This window comes from Panthera pardus, unplaced genomic scaffold, assembly GCF_024362965.1.
Source record: "Panthera pardus isolate Hobbes unplaced genomic scaffold, ASM2436296v1 HiC_scaffold_24, whole genome shotgun sequence".
Classification (NCBI taxonomy): Eukaryota; Metazoa; Chordata; class Mammalia; order Carnivora; family Felidae; genus Panthera; species Panthera pardus.
Genome location: NW_026526810.1, coordinates 39703349 through 39724421, shown reverse-complemented (window position 1 = coordinate 39724421; position 21073 = coordinate 39703349). Strand labels below are relative to the sequence as shown.

At 43.9% G+C, this 21073-nt stretch overlaps 1 protein-coding gene across 4 annotated transcripts in view; it reads left to right on the top strand.

The window, feature by feature from the left end:
• CGNL1 (cingulin like 1) overlaps nt 1–21073 on the top strand; it is a 157480-nt gene that overhangs the window by 74620 nt on the left and 61787 nt on the right. For all 4 annotated transcript variants that reach the window (XM_053889031.1, XM_053889032.1, XM_053889033.1 and 1 more), the window contains exon 8: nt 1346–1558. In XM_053889031.1, the coding sequence (XP_053745006.1) occupies nt 1346–1558 (213 nt within the window). The remainder of the gene's footprint in view (nt 1–1345; nt 1559–21073) is intronic.

Sequence of the window (21073 nt, the reverse complement as noted above, 5' to 3'; positions counted from 1 at the left end):
TAAAGAATGCGAAGTTGCATTCTTGGGGATCATCTTAGCTTTTGGGAAGAGGGAGAGAAAAGCCAGGGAAGATTGTCATAGAAAAAGCAGCCTGAGGGAAGAAAACAGGCAAGTACTGTCTTTGAACTGCAGGGCAAAAGAGAATTTTAAAGAGAGGTTGGGAGGATCAAAGAAGGGTTGGTGGAGAAAAGTGAGGACCGGGGAGAAGCCTGGACTTGTTGACTGAGAGGTCACTATGACCTTGGAGGGGACAGTCTTAGTACAGTAGGATCCAAGGCCATGTAGCAAGAGATTAAAGAGTGACTAAGTGGTCAAGAAGCACAGTGGACAGAAATTACACTTTATAAAAATTTAGTGGCAAAGCTTGTTGTTGTTGTTGTTGTTGTTGTTGTTGTTGTTGTTGCTTTTTGACCCAGTGGATTCTTGTGCCCTGAGGGAAAGAATACAGACTCAAGGAAAGAGAAAAGAACAATGTGACAGAGAAACAGATCACCGATGGAGGAAAGGCCTGGAGCAGGCTGGCGAGGGGCAGCTCGTGGTGTGGGAAGTGGCTGCGGATGGGAGGGGGCTGGGTGTGCAGAGAAGAGCCGGGGTGGGGGTGCTGCCAAGGCACCCACGTCCGGGTCCCGCCAGTGTGATGTGGGGGCGTCTGCAGGAGAGGAGTGTCCTGAACTTGAGGATCGCCGAGTAGGTCTGAGACAAAGATGGTGAAGTAGAAGGAATTCGAACTTTTGGCAGGACACGCTTGGGTTTAGGTAATGCGATTTGTAGTGGAACGTGTTGCCCCAGTTTTGTGACTTTTCTCAGGAACTCTTGGCAGTGAATGAGGAGAAAATGGGAGTGTGTGCCTTGCCCAAGTGCGACAGGAGACTGGGCAGAGCCCTCCCAGTACCAGGGCTGTGAACGAAGGGTTTGACCACACGCAGGGCCCCAGGGGGGGCGTGAAGTTAAGTGAGCCCACACAGTGGACACGTCCCCCAGTGAAACAACAGCACACGTGAGCCCTTTGTGAGGGCAACAGACCATTCATTGCACAGAAAGGCGGTGAGATGGAAAAGACACACCTGCCCCCTCAAAGCAATGAAAATGAAATCAGTTTCCCTTTTTCTTCTTCAAATCGAATCTCAAAACGAAGGCAAACAAATCTAGGGGAATGATGGTGTCAGAGGAGTGAAAGGGATGAGGAGGAGATGGTCTAAACTGGTGTGTACTATGGTGAGGAGAGAGTCAGAGGACAGGTTGGGAGGATGGCCATTCGTCTGGGCCACCCAACTGGAGGGGACACGTAGGGCCATTCAGCAAAGATGTTTAATCCTCACCTCCCTGTTCACGCTTCCGTCTCTAGGAACTCTTACAGGCAAAACAGGATCTTCAGGATCTGCTCATCGCCAAAGAGGAGCAGGAAGACCTCTTGAGAAAGCGGGAGCGTGAACTCACCGCCCTGAAGGGCGCCCTGAAGGAAGAGGTTTCCAGCCACGACCTGGAGATGGACAAACTGAAGGAGCAGTACGATGCCGAGCTGCAGGCCCTGAGGGAGAGTGTAGAAGAGGCCACCAAGGTGAGTCTGCTGAGCCAGGTCTGGTCAGACTCCAGGGCATGTTGGCCCGGGGCAAGAGAGTGAGGGTGTGGCACGGGGACAGACGAAGGGGCGAGACCGCCTTGCTCACGCCTGTGCTAGTTGTTTTTCTTTTCACTACAGAGTGAAACTCAGTTTCATCAGATTGTGGAAATAGAGCTTGATCACGAATAATGAGCTCAGCCCTGTTGCTGTTGACCATTTTGAGTCTATAAATTTAAAAATTGTTAAGGACATGGATAATGCTTTTATTTGAGGTGAGATTTGGAGGCCCGTGAGGGAACCGAGCCCCTTGCAGAGTACAAAGCGGGGCCCCTCCAGGTGTGCCTAAGGGTTGGAGGCCAAGGGCATTGGGTGGCTTTGCGACAGGATTGCAGACCAGACCCAGATTTCTGGAATCCTGACCCCTGCCCCTGCCTTAGCCTGTTCCTTTTGACTTGTGAAGCCTTTTGTTAAACGGTTTGGGTTCTTTTCTTAGCAGAGTTCCACCAGGGCTAATTGGCTGAATTGCCCAGACCCTTGTGAGATAATTTTTCTCTTAATTGAATTCTTGGCTCCTACAACATAGGTTGTAAATTATGTTGAGGTCTTCTGGTGCAGGCTTCATCTTGGCTGTTGAAGAAGAGAAAAAGCAACGTTTTGAAGGGGAAAATGCTTTGAAATATCATGCCATCTTTAGGGAATGAGGGGAATTACAGAGTATAAAGTTTTTTAGAGTCTCTGCGATGCACAGGTTAAAGAGGATGAGGAAAGAACTCTTGATACTGTTGGTTTATTCTGTGATGATTATGGCGACAGCTTTGAGCTTGTAGGCCCCCCCCTCCCCTAAGCTCCATAGTGATTCACTGATTTTCAATTATGGCATGGTAATTGCAAATGACAAGAAGTGAAAGATGGTTTTGTTTGTTATAACAATAAAAGGTCTGGGAAATAGTGTGTTTGGGGTTGTTATAACTGAGATAGTTTTTAAAGAGCTTCTCATTGATTTGCCTTAGGTTTTTTTTTTTTTTTGGAGATTAGGTTTAGTTTGAAGGAGAAAATGGAAACTGATTTAATTTTCGTTGCTTTGAGGGGATGTGTCTGTTCCATCTGATTTTCTTTCTGCGCAGCAGCCTGGTGTCCTTTTTCTTAGCTTTTCTGTGCTGTTGTTTCGTGGGGGATGTGCTAGTAGGCTACTGAGTAAGAGGATTCTCCTTTGAACCCACATGTCTTTATCACGTTCAGACCTTTCATCAAAGCTCGAGTTAATATGTTTATTCATTGAAGGGTAGTCGAGGATGGTGTTTCGGGCATATGTATAGTGATCTGAATATAAGGAAAGTTAAATTTGTGCCATGCATCAGATGCAGGATATGGTATTAGAAGCTTGTAGGTCCTCTCACAGATAGTGCAAGTGGGGAAGGGAAACATGGTAGGTGAAAGAGGACATTTTTGTTGTATGACATCAAGATCATCTGTAGAGACATAGTCTGTTGCATTTTGACTCTTTCAGAGGTCAGTATTGTGTGTTAATGTACAGCATTTTAAAAAATGTTTTATTTTTCAGTGAGGACAAGTGGGGGAGGGGCACAGAGACAGGGGAACAGATGATCTGAAGCAGGCTGTATGATGATAGCAGAGAGCCCGATGTGGGGCTTGAATTTATGAACTGCGAGATCATGACCTGAGCTGAAGTTGGATGCTCAACTGACTGAGCCACCCAGGTGCCCCAAGTACAGCATTTTAATTATGCCAATTTAAGAAAGAAACTTGGTTGACCCATATGGGTTTGTGAAAGAAATAACAAGTGAGTTAACCAAGACATGTATCATTGGCAGAGAATGTAGGGTTTCTAAGCAGCAGGAAACTAACCAAAAAGGGATGCACCTCAGCATCCAAAGGGGTGTGTGCCAGCAAGGTTCTTTGTCCCAAGGTCATATTCTACAGTGCTCTCAGAATCTTCCCCTGAAAGGACAAATCTGATCATGTCAGCCTGTGCTTAAAGGCTCTCTTGGCTCCCCATTGCTACATTTAAGTTCCAAGTTGTTATCGTGGTAGGTGATAGAAGCCCTTTTTCTACCTAACCCCGTTTCCAGAAAACTCCATGTTCTCTTAGTCCTTTCACCTTTCTGTACATGTGAGCTGACCTCCGTCCACTTTTCTGCCAGACTACCCCCTTGAGAATCCTTCAAGACCCTCCCCAAATTTCCTCTCCCCTGTGATGGTGACTGGATACTTCCACTCCCCTTTGTGGGGTTAATTGCACCTTTCTTAGGGTTTCTTTTGCTCCCTAGTTATTCATCTTCTGTAGTTTCTATGATACCATGTTGTAACTCATCGTGTCTGCGACTTCGTTAGACTCTAAGCTTCTTAAAGAAGCACAGGGGACATTTTTATCCCTCCTTTTTCTTCCTGGAGTAGGAGTGGAAAACTTAAGTACCTTAGGGCCCAGGCAAGGACATGAATGAGTGGACTTCTGGGTGTGTTGTTGGGGGGACAGTAGGACACGGTGGAGACTGTGGCAAACTAGTAAGTGTGCCCTTTGCCGTAGAGTTCCTTCCTTCTTTACTGCTGTTGAAAATTGTTAGTAAAGGAATCCTGCCCCATGTTGTCATCTCTCAATTTTTTTTTTTTTTAAAGAATTCGGATATCTGGATGTTGATGTGAGATCTTCCGACTTTTAAATTAGCAAGAGAAGAATGATATCGATCAAACTCAGCTCATCTGCAGGCTGCCATCGTGTGACCTTTGTCTCTAGAGTTTAGCACAGTGTCTGGCACACAGTTATATCTGCGTAATCTGATGAGTGAAAGGAAGTAGACGACAAATTCCCCTCATAACTGGGTTTTCAGTCCCTGTTGTGTAGTTACTCTTGGCTTTTCTGCGATGGTGATGGAGGACGTCTTTTAGGAAACTCTGTTACTCTGAATTTCTGTACGTTGCCTTTACGTTTCCCTGCAGTTTCCTAAAGGGCATCATGATTGCATTTTTGTCTCTTGTTTAGCTTGTGCTTCTGAAGGTGGTTGCTGAACAAATGTGACTGAATCATATCTAATGGAAAAAATAAAGTCAGTTTAGCAGACAGATGCTGCCTTTTTGTTACATTATTTACATGTGAGTATTCTATAATAGAATTTTAAGGTTATTCTATTAACTACTTGGAGGAGAGTGAATTAAATATAATTTTCTAAAGTTTATTTTATTTATTTTGTAAGAGAGGGAGGGAGGGGCAGATAGAGAATCTCAAGTGGGCCGTGTGCTGTCAGATCAGAGCCTGACACAGGCCTCGATCGCAAGAACTGTGAGATCATGACCTGAACTGAAATAGAGTCAGACACTTAAGTGACTTAAATACAACATTTTAATTTGGTATCTTGTTTCTTAAATGTGTGCATTAGCATTTAGCCTTTTGCTGTCCCAGAGGAAGGACTTATCCACCACTGTGACTAAAAACTGACATTTCTTTGAGGAACTGCATTGCATTAAAAAGTTTATTTCCTTGGTAAGTCTTAGGAGGCAGCCCAACTTCCTGCCATCAGTTTTTCTAATTTTTGTCACTGCCCCAGGGCCCAAAACCCCTAAAGTGCTATTTTATTGTTGTCAAATAACAAATATTTCATCCTGGCCTGAGCTTGAGTGCAAAAAGTTTTAAATTACTAGAACATTTGGTGAAAACCACCAAGTTGTATTAAGAACATTTTACAGGCATTCCAGATAGACACTCTGCAAGAGTGGTCTTGATAGACCCAAGCAGCTACACCTTTAAGAACAGAATGATTGCTTACCAGATGAGAATTCATGAGTGCTCGTTTTTTGTTTTTTTGTTTTTAATTCTTTAAAATTAATTAATTTTGAGAGCAAGAGAGAGAGCATCAGCAGGGGAGAGGCAGAGAGAGAGAATCCCAAGCAGGCCCTGCACATTAGCCTGGAGCCTGATGCGGGGCTTGAACCCGCAAACCGTGAGATGATGACCTGAGCCCTGAGTGCTGTGGTTTTGTGGTGTTTCCTTGTGCAGCAAAATGAAGTGTACCTTCCCCTCCAAGCAGTGGTGGTTTGGGTCATTAGGGGAGCTACTTGAGTTCCCTTCCCATTGAGAAATGGAACTTGACGTCTGTTAGAAAAGGGGGTTATTTCTATCAAACATTCCTCCAAAGGACCCTTAAGGACTTTGACACTGTATTTCATAGCTACTTCTTTGTGCTATGTCCTTTTATACTCTTTCTGGTTTTGAAAGTGAAATGTTCTGTCTCTTCTTGGGTTTGTGGCAGTTGCTAGAATCTAAGTGAGGAAATGGACAGTCAGTGAGGATGTGAATGACCGCTGTCTGGTGGAAAAATGAAGCCGATAGCTCCTCTTTTTCATCCGTACTCCTTTCCATCTTCAACTCCTCGTGCAAAAGACAGGTGCAAACAGTTTAGTGTTTTCAGATTTCTAGCTCCTCCAAGGAGTTCCCTGGTTGCTTCTTGGACCTTACAGTTTCTAGGGACTGGTGAATGCTGGAAATCTTGTTCTAGTTTTTTTCTTCTCTTTCATACTCAAGACTGTCATCATTTTCCACTAGGCATCCCCAGTGTGTGGCATTTAATAGGTGTTCAATACATGGTTTTGGAGGACAGGAATAGACAAAAGAGAGATGGCCTTTGAGTCCTGACAGTCCTAAGGCATATTAGATTATTTTAGGGTCTAATTTATGAATTTAAATTGTTTCTTGTGAAAATGACCAGATCTTGTCTGTTGAGAGCAGTTTCATAATGTTAATGTTGATCTTCGAAGGACTGATTTGTGTCTAAAAGATATAGGTATTTTGAGGGTGTTCAAAGAGCCACTTTTACTTTTGTATTGTGTAACATGACTTCTGGGCCATTAGGCCACCTCAAGGCCTCAACACACAGCAGTTAAGCAACAAATATGTCTTAGATGAGTGGATGAGGGGAAGTGGAAGGAGAATGGAGATACGTGAGAGACTCTTGCCATCTTTCACGTCTCCATTTGTATTATATGTAAATACAACATTTATAAGTTTACTTACTGAACCATTGTCAAGTGCAAGGTATGGTGAAAGTTACGAAGATAAATCAGAGAAGTGTACCTTCCAGAAGATTGGAGGGGAGAGAAGTAATACTGAAGCTGACTACAGAGTGGGAAAGAGTAAATGTCCCAAGGGAAGTGTGGCTAAGTGCTGTGGGAGGTGGCTCGCGCTGGGGGCAGGGGTGATGTGAAGGGGAAGCGAGCGGTGTTTGAGGCCGAGGACATGGGTGGTGCTGGGTCCAGCATATTCAGCATCTTGTAGGTAGGGAAGTGAGATGTGGGTCTGGGCTGGAGCCTTGTAGAGCAATAGAAGATAGGATGGTTACAGATTAACAGAGACTTTTGAGAGGCAGAGACCCAGGTCCAACACATGGACCGTGTTTGGATCCCAGTTCAAACAAATGAACTGCAAAAAACAAAATATATTTGAAATGATTGGGGACACTTAAACATCATCTGTATATTTAGTGATATTAAGAAATAGAGTATGCAAAAGTGTTAGGAGTGATGATAGTGTTATTTTTAAAAATTTATCATCTATTTATTTTGAGAGAGAGAGAGAGAGAGGGAGAGAGAACACCAGTAGGGGAAGAGCAGAGAGAGAGAGAGAGAGAGAGAGAGAGAGAACCCCAAGCAGGCTTTCCACTCAGTGTAGAGCCTGATGTGGGGCTCAGTCCCACAGACCATGAGATAAAACTTGAGCCAAAATCAAGAGTCAGACACCCATCCGACTGAACCACCCAGCTGCCCCAATAGCTGACCCATTTTTAAGAGTCTTTTATTTAAAAAAAAAAAAAAAAAAATTAAGTTTATTTATTTTGAGAGAGAGAGCATGAGCAGGGTAGGGGCAGGTAGAGAGTGGAGAGAGAGAATCCCAAGCAGGCTCTGCACTGTCAGTGCAGAGAGCCTAATGCCGGGCTTGAACTCATGAACCATAATATCACGACCTGAGCTGAAACCAAGAGTTGGACACTTAACCAACTGAGCCACCCAGGCACCTCAAGAGTCTTTTACATTTTAAAGAAACTTACTGAAGTATTTATAGGTGAAATGGTAGGCTATCTAGAATTTGCTTTAAAATAATCCAGTTGGGGGAGAAAGTGATTGGGGGTGTGGATAAAACCAGATTAACCATGTGTTGGTAAGTATTAAAGCTGCATGATGGATAAGTGAGCGTTCATTATGCTACACACTCTACATTTGCTAATGTTTAAAATTTTTCATGATAATTTTTTTTAAGAACAGAAAAAGACAAGATAGATAAGGTAAGGTGAAGAGGGATATGAGGACTCATTAAATATCGTAATGCTGTGATACATGAGTGGTTTTTCATTGGTGAGGGAGCACTTGATGTTTGTCACAGAGACCTAATAGGGACATGCTTGCATAGCAGGGACATGCTTGCATAGCGGTGACCTGCAGGTAGGGGAGTTAGCAGTTGGAAGAAAGGTTAGAAATAGGAGGATGGAGCTGCGGGGTCAAGGAGGCAGTGGCCAGGAGAGGCAGGACTGGCAGGAGAGTCCCCACATGAGTGCCATGATTGGGGTGAGGGACAAAGAAGAGATAGGGCTAAGCCCAAGGTATTGCCTCAGGTGCTGAGGCCTTGCCGGGGATGGGGAAGTTCCAGGTGGGGCTTCTGGGGGAAGGCGGTTGGTAAGAGGCAGGGCAGCCCTGTTGGGTGGGGTGGTGAGCCAGTCCACGAGGGTGGAGGCCACTCCTGGAGGGTCGTGATGGCTCCAAGACAAGAAAACAGGAGCATAGGGTAGAAGAGCGGGAGGACGCAGGCTCAGAGACAGGATGAGAAGCGGCCAAGTCTAGTAACAGGAAAGCAAGTTGGAAGAGTGTTGCATTTGGCTTAATGGATGATGTATTTGAGAAACTTCTAGAAGCAGCTTGTTTTTGCATTACACACACACACACACATATATATACACACGCACACACACATATATATATATGTATATATACATACAAGTCTCTGTGCTTTCGTCTTGTTTTGCTCTGTATGGTGTAAATTCTTTCTAACACATTTTATATCCTATAACGCTTCTATAAATTGTATTCAAATTCAGAATGGTGAAGCTTTCTTTCCCCCTCAAAAGCGTCCTCAAATTATGGCTCTATGTTTATGTTTCACCGAACAATTTGGAAATGTCACTCATCTTATAAAAATGGAGATGTGCTTCAGTGCCCCTTTCTTGTGTCACTTCTAGATTTTCCCTCTCTCTTTCCTACTGATCTGTGACTGGTTCCTTTAAAAGCAAAAGGTCACCAGAGGGTCAGATGGTAAAATCAGTGCTAATCTCAAGATCAATGGAATTGCCTCCCCTAAAGATAGGGCTAATTCAGTGAAAAATCTCATTTCTGTTTTCTCCACGGGAGCGAGGGTAGTGAGGGAACCTGGAAAAAATCCTTATTTCCCCAGCTTTCTAATTTCACATAATCGGCTTACCCTGGATAACGGCTGTTGAGAACGGGGGACATGGCAGGGTGGCAGGCAGGTGCTCAGGTAAAGGGAAGTATCTCTTTTCCACCGACTCAAGTGCGCCCAGAGTGGCACAGAAGTTTCCATCGGCAAAAGTAAAATGCAAAGATTCAAGGTTAAACAAGGTCTCCTACATTTTTTTCTCGCTAGTTTTTTTTTTCCCCCTCCAGAAATGACTCTTTTAATAATCTCATTGCTCTTTTGCATTCTGTATTGATTAAAAAGTAGTTAAATAGGAGGCATGGTGTGGTGTCCTAGGATGTTTGTTTTGGACCCACCATTTAAGCCCTAGACATGCCCCCTCCCTGCTGGGACTCTGATCCTAGTTGCATGGGTCCTGATAACGCCTCTTAGGGAGCCGTGGTGAACATAAACAGGACATCTCTGTACTTGCCTCCTGGTGCTTTCACTCAGCTGCCAAATTGACTTGCTGTGGTTTGTAGAAGAAAGAGTAAGAGTCTCACACACAGCCATTCCTTTTTCATCAAATGTTTGAGTGTGTTTGACCAGTGCTGGACACTGAGGATACAAAGGTGGGCACGCCATGGAGTTTCTAGCTTTAAAGATCTTTTATTAGTCCTGGAAAGACATGCAAATAAGAGGATGATAAAGTTATGGTGCTGTGGTTGAGGCACACGCAGGGTGGGAGATCAGGAAAGGCTGACCGCTTTTCCTTAGATGGCAAAATACAGGAGAGAAGGAGCATGTCCCTTCTGTACCTTGACACCCTGAGTGTCTTTTACATACCAAATACTTAAGATTTAGAAACGAAAAAGATACTTGTTTTCCTAGGACCGCTCTAGGAGTGTCTGGACTTTAGCACCCCTTGAACCTACTGTCATTGTACTAGACTCCTTTTAGTAAACTCAGAGTTAACAGTTGGAAATCCTGGACAGTTTAAATACCCTAAGTGCAAGGCAAAGAAAGAATGTTGACCTGGGAGATGAGTTAAAATAGATTTCATTTATTTGAAGAGCCAATTAGGTTCCACTTACAGTTAAGATTTCCAGAGGGTAGGACCCCATAAAATAAAATATTTACAGGGAGGACCTCTGCTTTTCCCAGTTCGGACCACAGCATTAACAGAGCTCTCATTTGGGTCTGTTGTCCTGAGTGGCTTTGGCTGCTGCTGTTCTGCGGAGAGCATCATGGTGTAGGAGGGTGAACTGATGCCGAATCACATTAAGAAGATTATTCACATGGGATAGGTAGGACATTGGCCAGGTTTTAATGATTGGACCGTGTAGCTTCATGAGTGTGGTTGAACAGGAGGGCCTTTTCCTGCAGCTCCAAAGGGAGGGGTGGGGAAAGGAAAGCTTTCAGGACACCCAGAGCATTCCGATGACCCAGAAAATCATAGCGAATTCACATTCAGTGTGAAGAGAAATGGGGAGGGAAGGAAAAACTCTTGTCCTGGCCTCAGGAAGAGCAACAGAACAGCCTGGTCTACAAACCATGCTGTCCCTGCCTTGCCTGACACAGGCTTTGAGTCGGTTGGGAGCAGAGAGGAGAGCTTCCATCTGTTTCCCATCTGTACTGAGGAATGACCAGAGGGTGAGGCTTAAATGATTCAGGAGATTTGACGTTAGCATCAATTCCTAACCACTGGGAATGGGTTGCTGATACAGTTTGTGGAATCTCCGTCAATAACTACTTCGCTCATAGTCATTAGTTAATTAAGCAACTATCTACAGAGCATTCCATTTATGCCAGGCACTGTCTATGCTGGGTTGTGGAAAGAAAATGGACAAAATGGGGGAGACAGACCTTATTCAGTTAATCACATGTATAAATGTGTAATTCAGTTGTGATAAGCGCTTTGAAATAGAGAAGGGGGGATGCTTCCTTGAGGAAAATGATGGACATCTGAAGGATGAATAAGAATTAGTTATATTAAAGAAAAAACTCAAAGAATATTCCAGGAGGAGGATAGAGCATGTGCAAAGGGCTTGGTGGCAGGAGGGAGCGTGGTCTATGCAAGATGTGGAGTGAAGGCCAGTGATGTTGGGCTGTGCAGGGTAAGGGGAAGTCTGGTGTGAGAGGAAGTAAAGAGGAAAGCGGGGACTGGCTCTTGCAGGCTTGTGCGCCTGGGGGGTTTTGTTCTTTTTCCTAAGAGCCATGGAAATCATGAAAGACTTTTAAAAAATATATTTATTTATTTTTGAGGGCGGGGGGGGGGGGGTGGGCGGGCAGAGAGAGAGGGAGAGAGAGAATCCCAAGCAGGCTCCACACTGTCCGCACAGAACCAGCACGGGACTTGAACTCATGAACTGTGAGATCACATCCTGAGCTGAAACCAAGAGTCAGATGTTTAACCGACTGGGCCACTGAGGCTCCCCATGAGAGACTTTAAGTGTGCGTATGTGCATGAGAGAGAGGGCCGGGGGCAGGTGGTGGTGCGGAGGGAGCCAGAGGCAGAGAAAGACACATGCACAGAGACACAAGCAAATTATCTCTGTAGAAAAGTCTGCTCTGGTCTTTACAAGTGAGATGGAATGCCCTGGATAGTTTGTTCATGCTGCCACTTAAGATGGAAGCACAGACTGTCTGAGGTCTTGTTAGCAATCCAATTCCATTTTTAATGGTATTATTACCTGCCCCTCTCTCTGCTGAAGGGCAGAAAGGGAAGGGAGTAGGGTCACGGAGGGCCCCATTTTGTTGGTGAGGTTTTTGCTCTTTGCCAAGTGCTGGTAGCCTAAATTTGTAAACTGTGCTGAGGAACAAGTGGATGAGGGTAAATAGGGACCAAGGATGAAGGGGAAAGTTTACTATGTTGGTGGTGAGGTTTGTAGGAGGAATGTTTAATTTGTTTCTTGTCTAATATGGTTGTTCTAATGTCTCAATGCTGGAAATGTATGCATTTACAGAAGTAGTGAGAATAACCAAGTGGAGTGCTTGTCTGTCTCCCTGAATGGAATGAGTGTTCTGAGATCTCTGAACCATCCATGGACACCACCCAGAGGTCAGGTGTGTGAGCAGGGCAGGGGTAGTAGTCACTCACTGAGGGCCAGTAACCAGACACATGTCCAGGTGTGGCTACAGTCAGCCCACAGAACTGGGCAGTGTAATGAGAGAGGCCTATTTTAAATAGCCAGGCACCATCACAGCCAGTGGAACATTGCAAATAGTTAAATCGTTGACATCTGAAAGGGAAAACCACTTTAATTTTATTACCAGAAATCCTGCTTAATCTGTGTTATACTCTCTCAGGTCCTCTATACTCTCTCTGACCCTCTAAACTCTGCCTGATGAATATTTTTCTAAAGACTTGCCAAGATCATTAAGTAGATTTCTACTTGGTGGAAAAATTTGGCACTATTATTTGATCACGTGAAGCAGAAAATGGAACATGTCATGAGCTCTAAGTCCATTAGATAAGAAGCAGTGTGGAAACAGAAACATGTACAACGTTGGGGTGCCTGGATGGCTTAGTTGGTTAAGCGTCTGACTTTGGCTCAGGTCATGATCTCGTGGTTCGTGAGTTCGAGCCCTGCCTCAGGCTCTGTGCTTACAGCTTGGAGCCTGGAGCCTGCTTCAGATTCTATGTCTCCCCCCCTCTCTGTCCCTCCCCTGCTCACACTCCATATCTCTGTGTCAAAAATAAATAAATGTAAAAAAAAAAAATTAAAGAAAAAGGAATATGTACAATGTCAAGGCAAATGAGGATAGGTAAGGCAATTGTAGTAGTCAGCCTCTGAAATGGCCCCCAGTGATCTATGCTTCCTGATATTCTTGATGCTTTATAGTCCTTTCTCATGTTGAATAGGGCTAATGTGGGTGACCCGGAGGAAATGGTAGAGTATGACTTCCAAGGCTGGGTCACTGTAGCTTCTTCCTTGCTTCCTCTTGAATCACTTGCTCTGGGGGAAGCCAGCTGTTGTGAGGGCCTACGGGCAGCCTGTGGAAAGTCTCTTGTGGTGAGGGACCTAGGCCTCCTGTCAACAGTTATGTGACCACCCCATCTTGTAACTGGATCCTCTGGCCCCACTCAAGTCTTCAGATGACCGCAGTCATGGCTGGCATGTTAACTACAGTTTCATCAGAGACCCTGAGCCAGAACTACCCAACTAAGTCACTCTTACTTTCAGAAACTCTGAGATAATTAATGGTTAGTGTTATTTGAGGCTGCTAAGTTTGGGGACAAGTTGGAATGCAGTAATAAATAACTAATATTGCAGTTTGACTAAGCCATGTCTTCTATGTCGCATTTCTTGATAGCTGCTGACTCCAGCAGAACTACAGCATCCTCCCACACGCTGGTCTAATTTTTGTTTTGCTGGGCTGGTTGTGTTAGGTGATACGTCATTCTCTTCATCTTGAAGGATGGACCATCTTATTCTTTATATCTCTGATAGCTTGCAGAGTGCTCAATAAGTAGGCTCCGTGTAAACGAATCAGAATGTACAAAGGTGAAACAGAGTAACAGCTTAAGGAGAAGTCAGCGTTCTAAATCTGGCTCTGCTATGGACTTTATAGAAGTTTCCTGGTCCTTGTTTTTTATTGCTTTTATTGTAAATGGATACCATTTGTATTAATAAAAACAAACGATAAATGAATACATATGCATATATGCTTGTGTACATGTAGACAATCTCAGGAAGGATGCAAAGCCATAAATGGTGATTGCCTTTGGGGACAAGTAGGGAGATGGGGTGAGAGAAAAGCTCTTTAAAAATAGCATATAAAACCTTTCAGACCATTTGAGTTTATCCCACGTACAATGAAGTGGGATACCGATCTGTGCCTCTCCTATGTGGGCCAAGAGGAACCCTTGAGTTCAGTGATGAATGTTCACTTTTTTCACTGAGGTCTCTGTCTCTGCCTTGTCCCTTCCCTTCCATCTGCTGCCTGGTCTGTGGCTTCTGTGCCCTTGCTATCAGTTCTGTTGGCTCATCTCCTTTCCCGTGGACACTGCCCTACTTCAGGCCTTGTTATCTTTAGCCTGGGTGATTTCAGCAGTACTCTTCCTGTTTCCGGGATTTGGCCCTTCCACACCACACCCCCCTGCTGCAGGTGGGCCAATTGACAACTGCCCCTCTCCCATCCCCCATGGCTTTCCTCCATTACAGAGTCCTGCACATGCTGCCTCTCTCCTGCCTTTCAACCCTGGTCCTCACTGTTGTCCATGATGAACCCAGCACCAGAGACACTAAACAGAAATGTGTTTCCATCCCCACTCCATGCTTTCTGCCTCTGGGTCTTTGCTATGCAGTCTCCTTTAATCTGGAAGCCGGTGTGGCACAGTAGACATAGGAGATAGTGCTTCCTGGCAGGGAGATCCTTTTTTGGAGTCTTGTATTTTATTTTGTAGAGTGATATTGCATATGATTTTTTCAGAAAAAATTCAATTTCTATGCACCAACCACCAAAATACCCTCAATTTTTCTCCTTTTCCAAATCCTTGTAACTCCTTCCCCCTTTGGGAGGTAATCTGTGTTGGTGGTTCTTAACTAGGAGTGATTCTGCCCACTTGCCCTGGGGGACATTTGACAATGTCTGGAAATGTTTTTAGTTGTTACAACTGGGGCAGGGCTACTGGCATCCAGTGGGTAGAGGCCAAGGATGCTGTTAAATATGCTGTAATGCACAGGACAGCCCTCTTACCCCTAACATGTGTTGCTGTTGAGAAAGTGGAATCTATGTATATAAGTATATGTGTGTGTGTATACATACGTGTGTGTGTGCATGCGTGCATGTGTGTATATCTTTTCCTTTTACACAGATGACTGCTGTGTGACTTAAGCGTAGTTGGTGAGCAGTGACTGAATACTTTGGCAAACCACATCTGTAATCCCCAGAATCCTCTTCTCTCAGTTGGGAAAATAATACTAACAGAGCCTGTCTCCCAGAATTGTACATATTCTGGCCTCAGTTTGTCTTTTCTGACTTGCTTTCCTGTGTCCTCCTCCTGGACTTTTCCTGTGTCCCCCTGCCATCTTTCCTCTGTCTCTGTTCATGTTAGCTGTCTGTCTCCAATGTCCTTCCCACCACTGCACCCGTCTCTGCCAGTAAGAACCCTGCCTCAGGACTGAGCTCACATGCCCTCTTCATATGGTCCAGCGGCTGCTGGCCCTTGTCTTTGAGATCCCCAGAGCCTTTGCCCCTCCTAGAGCATTTACTGTTTTGCTTTGACAATAGCTGTTTATTCACTCAGCTCGTGGAGCATCGTGTGAAGTGATGGCATCCAGCATTTAAAGCAGAAACACAGAAAGGATCACTTTGCTTGGAGTAGGCGGGCCAGGAAATGGAATTCCTTAAGAGGGAATGAGGTGTGGTTGAGTCTTGGGAGCAGTGAGAGTTAGTGAGGTGACTTAAGGGTGGGAAAGGGCATTCCAGATGGAGGGAACTTCATAAGCTGCAGCATGGGACATTTTTGGGTTCTCTCCTGAGACTTCAGTGTAGCCATTTTCCTTGTATCCTCCAAAGTCTTACCCTAGGCAGTTAATAGATTGGTGTGTGTGTTCATGTATTTATCCAACAAATATTTTTGAGTGCTTTCTATATTTGAGGTGCTAAACAGACATAAATGGATTTAGGCATATTGTTGGTGGCAGATGGATGGCAATAGACAACCGTTAGAATAGTAGATGGCCTTTACAGTGATTAGATGTGGTTTAGCGAGTTTTGAACTACAGATTAAGTCATGTGACGTGTGGTGGCCACATGTTAAGATTCTGGAAATGTGTGTGAGCACAAGTCAGAGGCAGATATAATGGAAAACTCTGCCTGCCCCAGTGGTCACCAGGGAACAGAACTTGTTTGAGCCAGCATTGTTAGGTTGGTTTCATGAGAGACAAAATCAAGGGCAAGGTGTTCGTTCCACAGGGTGATTGCAGTAGATTTTGCAGTAATGAATAAGGTAATGTTGTTTTGTCAGTGGTGAGTAGGAGTTGGGTGGGAGAAGGAACAGGGGAGAGATCAGTTCCTTTCCTAGGAAATTCCAAAGTCGCGATGGGCCTTATCCTTGGGGACTTAAAGACGAAGGGGAAAATATGGCCAAGTGCACATATTTCTCCTTTTAACACTTCTCTTCATTTTCTTTCTTTTTGTTTTATTTGTTAAATTTCTGCACATGTTTCTCAAGTGTGTGGTCCAGAGAGAAGAAATACTGGCTGTCTCTGGATTTAGGAAAACTCTGAGTCCACTTATAGTTAGAAAAAAGGGCTGGATGTGCTTCAGAGACTTTTTGGAACAAGACTGGGGATAAAGTCAAGCAAATAAATGACAGAGCCCAGAAGAGGTGGCATTGAGATGGATCTGAAAGTATTCGGGCAGACGTGGCATGGAAGGATGTGAAAACTTTCTGTCTTTTCCATCCTTGAATTGCCCAAGAGCCTAAAGATGTCTGTTCTGCACCAGGGAAAGTGTTGGCTAGACAACTGTGCAGGGAAGGCTCCGATGCCTGCACAGTTACTTGGAAGGCACTGAATTCTTCATGGTTTTGGAGCAAGAGCCTGGGCATTAAGAAGCTCTGGAAAATAGGCACTGGGGTCATCCTACAGAGTCTGTATGGGGAAGTCTTTTAAGCCAGTTTGGTTTATAAATATGATTGTGAACTTGAGTCCAGCACATGCCAAGCCCAAAGGAACAGCATGCTGTTTGAACCCCACACACTTTCTGATCTGTAGGGAGGGTCCCTTCTGCCTGGTCGGGCATTTTTCTTCCATGCCTGTCACCTTGTGTGAGAAGAAGATTCCCACTGCCTCTTTGGTACTTGGTTTCTGAGACTCCAGGATGCCAGGCACCTCCCCTACCCGCTTGGCTTCCTTCTACCCATCCTGTTATGACCAGTTTCCCTTACAGCCCCAACCCACTGCCCTTTCCCGTATCTGTCTTAGTGACCCTTCAAGGCAATAGCAGACACGTGTGCTATGTACCGTGAACTTCCCGCTGCTGAACTGGGGAGAAAACGTGGCTGGCAGGTGGTGAGCTCTGTGGCTGGTTCGGGCCCTGTGGAGAACCAGGGTTAATAATTTACTCTACCTCTGTGCAGCCACTGTTGTTGACCTTGACAAAACTCTGGTGGAAATTAGTCAGAGCCTGGCCTGGCATTTAAGTAACAGGATAATAAGACACAGGAAAACTTTTTGTTGAGAGGGGAATCCTGTCTCCGCGTTTACAGTTGACATTCATATGCCTCAGTCCTGTTTGCATTCAGTAGTGGACGACTGTTTGCTCACCATATTCGTAGTGTACATGAGATAAAGATGTCATTCCAGGTCAGGGGGCATGGCTTTATGTGAGCCACTCATCCTGGTAGAGAACAAAAGCCATATTGAGGGAGAAGCCCTGTTAGGAGAGGCAGTCCAATATGTGGGCTTGGTGGGTAAGACAGGTGAAGACGCTCCACCCCACCCCACCCCACCCCACCCTACACGCACGCTTTATTTGAAATTCATAGCCCCTTTTCTCGAGCAGGTCTGAATCTTCTACCGCCGGTGCTTGGAGAAGGTTAAACTGAGTAAACTTGCTAGTGTAAAGTCAACAGCACTGCCAGCTTCTAGAGGCCCTTTATTCAGGAATGGGGGAGCTCTCATTGTAGAATTTGCTCTGTCTCTTCCCTGCCATAAAACCAACGTCGGGGCAAAAAAGAGAGCTGGATTAAAAGTTCTAGTTAACTCTTGGGTAAGCCTAGGTTGCCAGCAAATAAGCAGTGATCCGAAGGTAGACTCGCTTGTCAGGGAGTTGTCTGAATGACTGTGTGTTAGGTGCACGGTAGGGTCGTGCTGTTCTTGTTCTGCTCTCTAGAAGTATGAATGCACTTATTTACCTTTCAAGAGCTGCAAAGCACTGTAGAAGGCCAGCTGCCCTTCCCCCTCTCCCAGACCTCTAGGAAGGTGCCATGACTTGTTTAGAGATGGCTCCAGCATATAGTTTTTGGTTCCCTGGACAATGCTTTTTCTAGCACGCTGGCCAGCACTTTCATGCAGCCAACACATACATACTCTGTAAATACACATGTACTTGTGGGGAAGGCAGCTGGGCCAAGATGAGACTGTGTGGAGGATGGGGACCGAATAACACAGCAAGCCAGAAAAAAGGAGAGGCGGAGGAGGAAGGATGGGAGGGAGCTAAAAGGGAGAGGGCTGGGGACTGGGCCCAGCTCCCGGCTACAGAGAAAATCCGCATTAGAAACAGGCAAGAGGGACAATCCTAGTTGGAAGTGTGATGGGCATGGTGAGGTGTAGCAGAGGCAGAAGAGAGAAGGGATGGCAGGGGCAGGATGATCAGGTGGGAGGTGGTGTGGATAGGAAGTGGAGAAGCTGGGAGCAACAGGAGATGAAAGACAGGAGTCAGGACTTTGAGCCCAAGATCAGATGGTAAAGGGAGGAAGGATGACTCTGAGAGAACCAAGAGGAGGGTGGAGGATGGAGCATAAAGCCATGAGCTCTGTTTCAGTGGGTGGGATTTCTGCCCTGGAAGTATCACCACACATTTATCCTAGATAAAGTGTCACCCAAGATGGGTAATCTCTGCCTTCTAATTCTAAGGACTCTCTGTCCATAGCCTTGAGCATAGGTATGAAAATAGGCACTGGATTTGATATTTAAAAGAGGGTTTTTATTTGAGGAAAATAGGACTAAAGTCCAATAAGTTGTAGCTTTAGTCTCTTTTGGTGTCTGGGCAGGAGTTTGAAGAGACACCCTTGGAAAGACGTCTAAAGAACTTAAGTGACTCAGGTCCCATCCTTGAGAATGATATGAGAAATATTTCCTTTTTAAAAATTTATACTTCAGCTGAGAATTTATACAGCCTTTCAAAGAGGAGGCGGACACATTCTTGGTTCCCAGTGATCTGCCTGTGAGCTTGCAACATTTACTTGGTGGGTCTTGTGTTCCTACCAGTTGGCTTGGGGCCATCTCCCTTCTTGGTAAAACCAACTTTGATATGTCATTGGAGATTTTCTCTTTACTCCAAATCATTCCTTGATGACCAGTACTAGAATAGCCTCCCCTTTGTATCTAGACATTATCAGATCAGCCAATAGTATCTTACCAGTTTTAAATTTTTTTGGAGGGGTGGATTCCTTGGGATTTTCTACATCAACAACCACGTAATCTGCCAATAAGGATAGTTTTATTTCTTCCTTTTCAATTTGTGTGCTTTTTAATTCTTTTTCCTGCCTTACTGTGCTGGCTAGAAGTTCCAGTCCTCTGCTGAGTAAAAGTGGTGAGGGTGGATATCTTGCCTTATTCTTGATCTTAGGGGGAAAGCATTCAGTCTTTCACCATTAAATATAATGTTAGTTATAGGTCTTTTGTAGATGATCTTCATCAACGTTAGGATGTTCCCTTCTAGTTGGAGTTTTCTGGGAGTTTTTCTTTTTGTTTGTGTTTTTATGAATGGGTGTTGAATTTTGTCAAATGTATTTTCTGCATCACTGATAGGATCATGTGCTTTTTGTGCCAATTTTCAAACATAAAACCAGTCTTGCATCCCTAAAATAAATTCCACGTGGTCTTCGTGTTTAATTCTTTTTATATAATGCTGAATTCTGCTTGCTAATATTTTGTTTAGGATTTTTGTGTCTATATTTATGAAGGATATTGGTCTATAGTTTTGGGGGGTTTTTTTTGGTGTGTCTTGTTTTGGTACTATCTTTGGTTTTGGTTTTGGGGTAATATTGACCTCACCAAGTAAATTGAGAGTATTTCTTCCTCTTCTATTTTCTGGAAGAGATTGTATAGAGTTCATGTTTATTCTTCTTTAAACGTTTGGTAGAATTCTCCAGTGAAACCATCTAGCCCTGGAGATTTCATTTTGACAGTTTTTAAATTATGAATTCAGTTTCCTTAGTAGGTATGGGACTGTTAAATGAACTGTTTCATATTGGGTAATCTGTGGTAGTTTATGCTTTTTGAAGAAATGGTTCATTTCATCTAAGTTGTCAAGTTCATTTGTGTAGAGTTGTTTGTGGTATTCCTGTATTATCATTTGATGCTTGCAGGGTCTGTAGCAGTACTCTGTTTTGTTCTTGATATTGGTAACTTGTGTGTGTGGGTGTGTGTGTGCGTGTGTGTGTGTGTGTGTGTGTCTGTGATTTTTACCAGAGGTTTGTCAATCCTATTGCTCCTTTAAAAGGATCAGCTTTTTGTTTCATTTATTTTTTTTCTGTTCTTATGTTTTATGTTTCATTGATTTCTGCTTTATCTTTGTTATTTCCTTCCTTCTGTTTACTTTGAGTTTGTTAATGCTCTTCCTTTTCTAGGTTCTTGAGGTGGCTGCTTACATTATTGAATTCAGACCTTTCCTCTTTTTAAATGTGAATATTTAGTGTTATTCCCCTTCACCGATTTAGTGAATATTTAGTGAAATATTTAGTGAATATTTAGTGAAATATTTAGTGAATTTCCCCTTCACCGATTTAGCTGTGTGCCATAAATTTTGACATGTTGTATTTTAATTTTCATTCAGGTCAGTGTATTGTTTTTTATTTTCCTCCAGGCTTCTTCTTCAACTCATGCATTATTGAGGAGTGGGTTGTTCAACTTCTAAGTGTTTGGGTATTTTCCCATTATCTTTCTTGGATTGATTCTACTTGGATTCCATTGTGGTCACAGAACACACTCATACGATTTCAGTTCTTCTCAATTTGTTAAGATTTGTTTTAGGGCCCAGGTTATGGTTTATCTAAGGTATTTATTCCATGAGTTCTTGAAAAGAATGTATATTTTACTAGAAAAAGACTTTAAAATAGTAACTACAGATCGGTCTCAGGGATAAAAATAAATTTCTTGTGCAGGAGAAAGATTGTTTCTAGTTGGATGAGCTACTTAGCTCATAGCCTTAGTTATAGTATCAACAGAATGAGAATGCATCCTTTTTAGTGGTTCACAAACACTATATTTGCATGGTAAAAATTAAGTGGTAGAGGATATGTGAAGTATTCTATTTTCCACTTTTTCCATTCAGATCATAATTTTAAGGAATTTTTTCTGTTTTATAGTTTTTTAGTAGAAGAAATGATAGAAAAAAACTTACTTTAAAATAATTTGAATCATGCA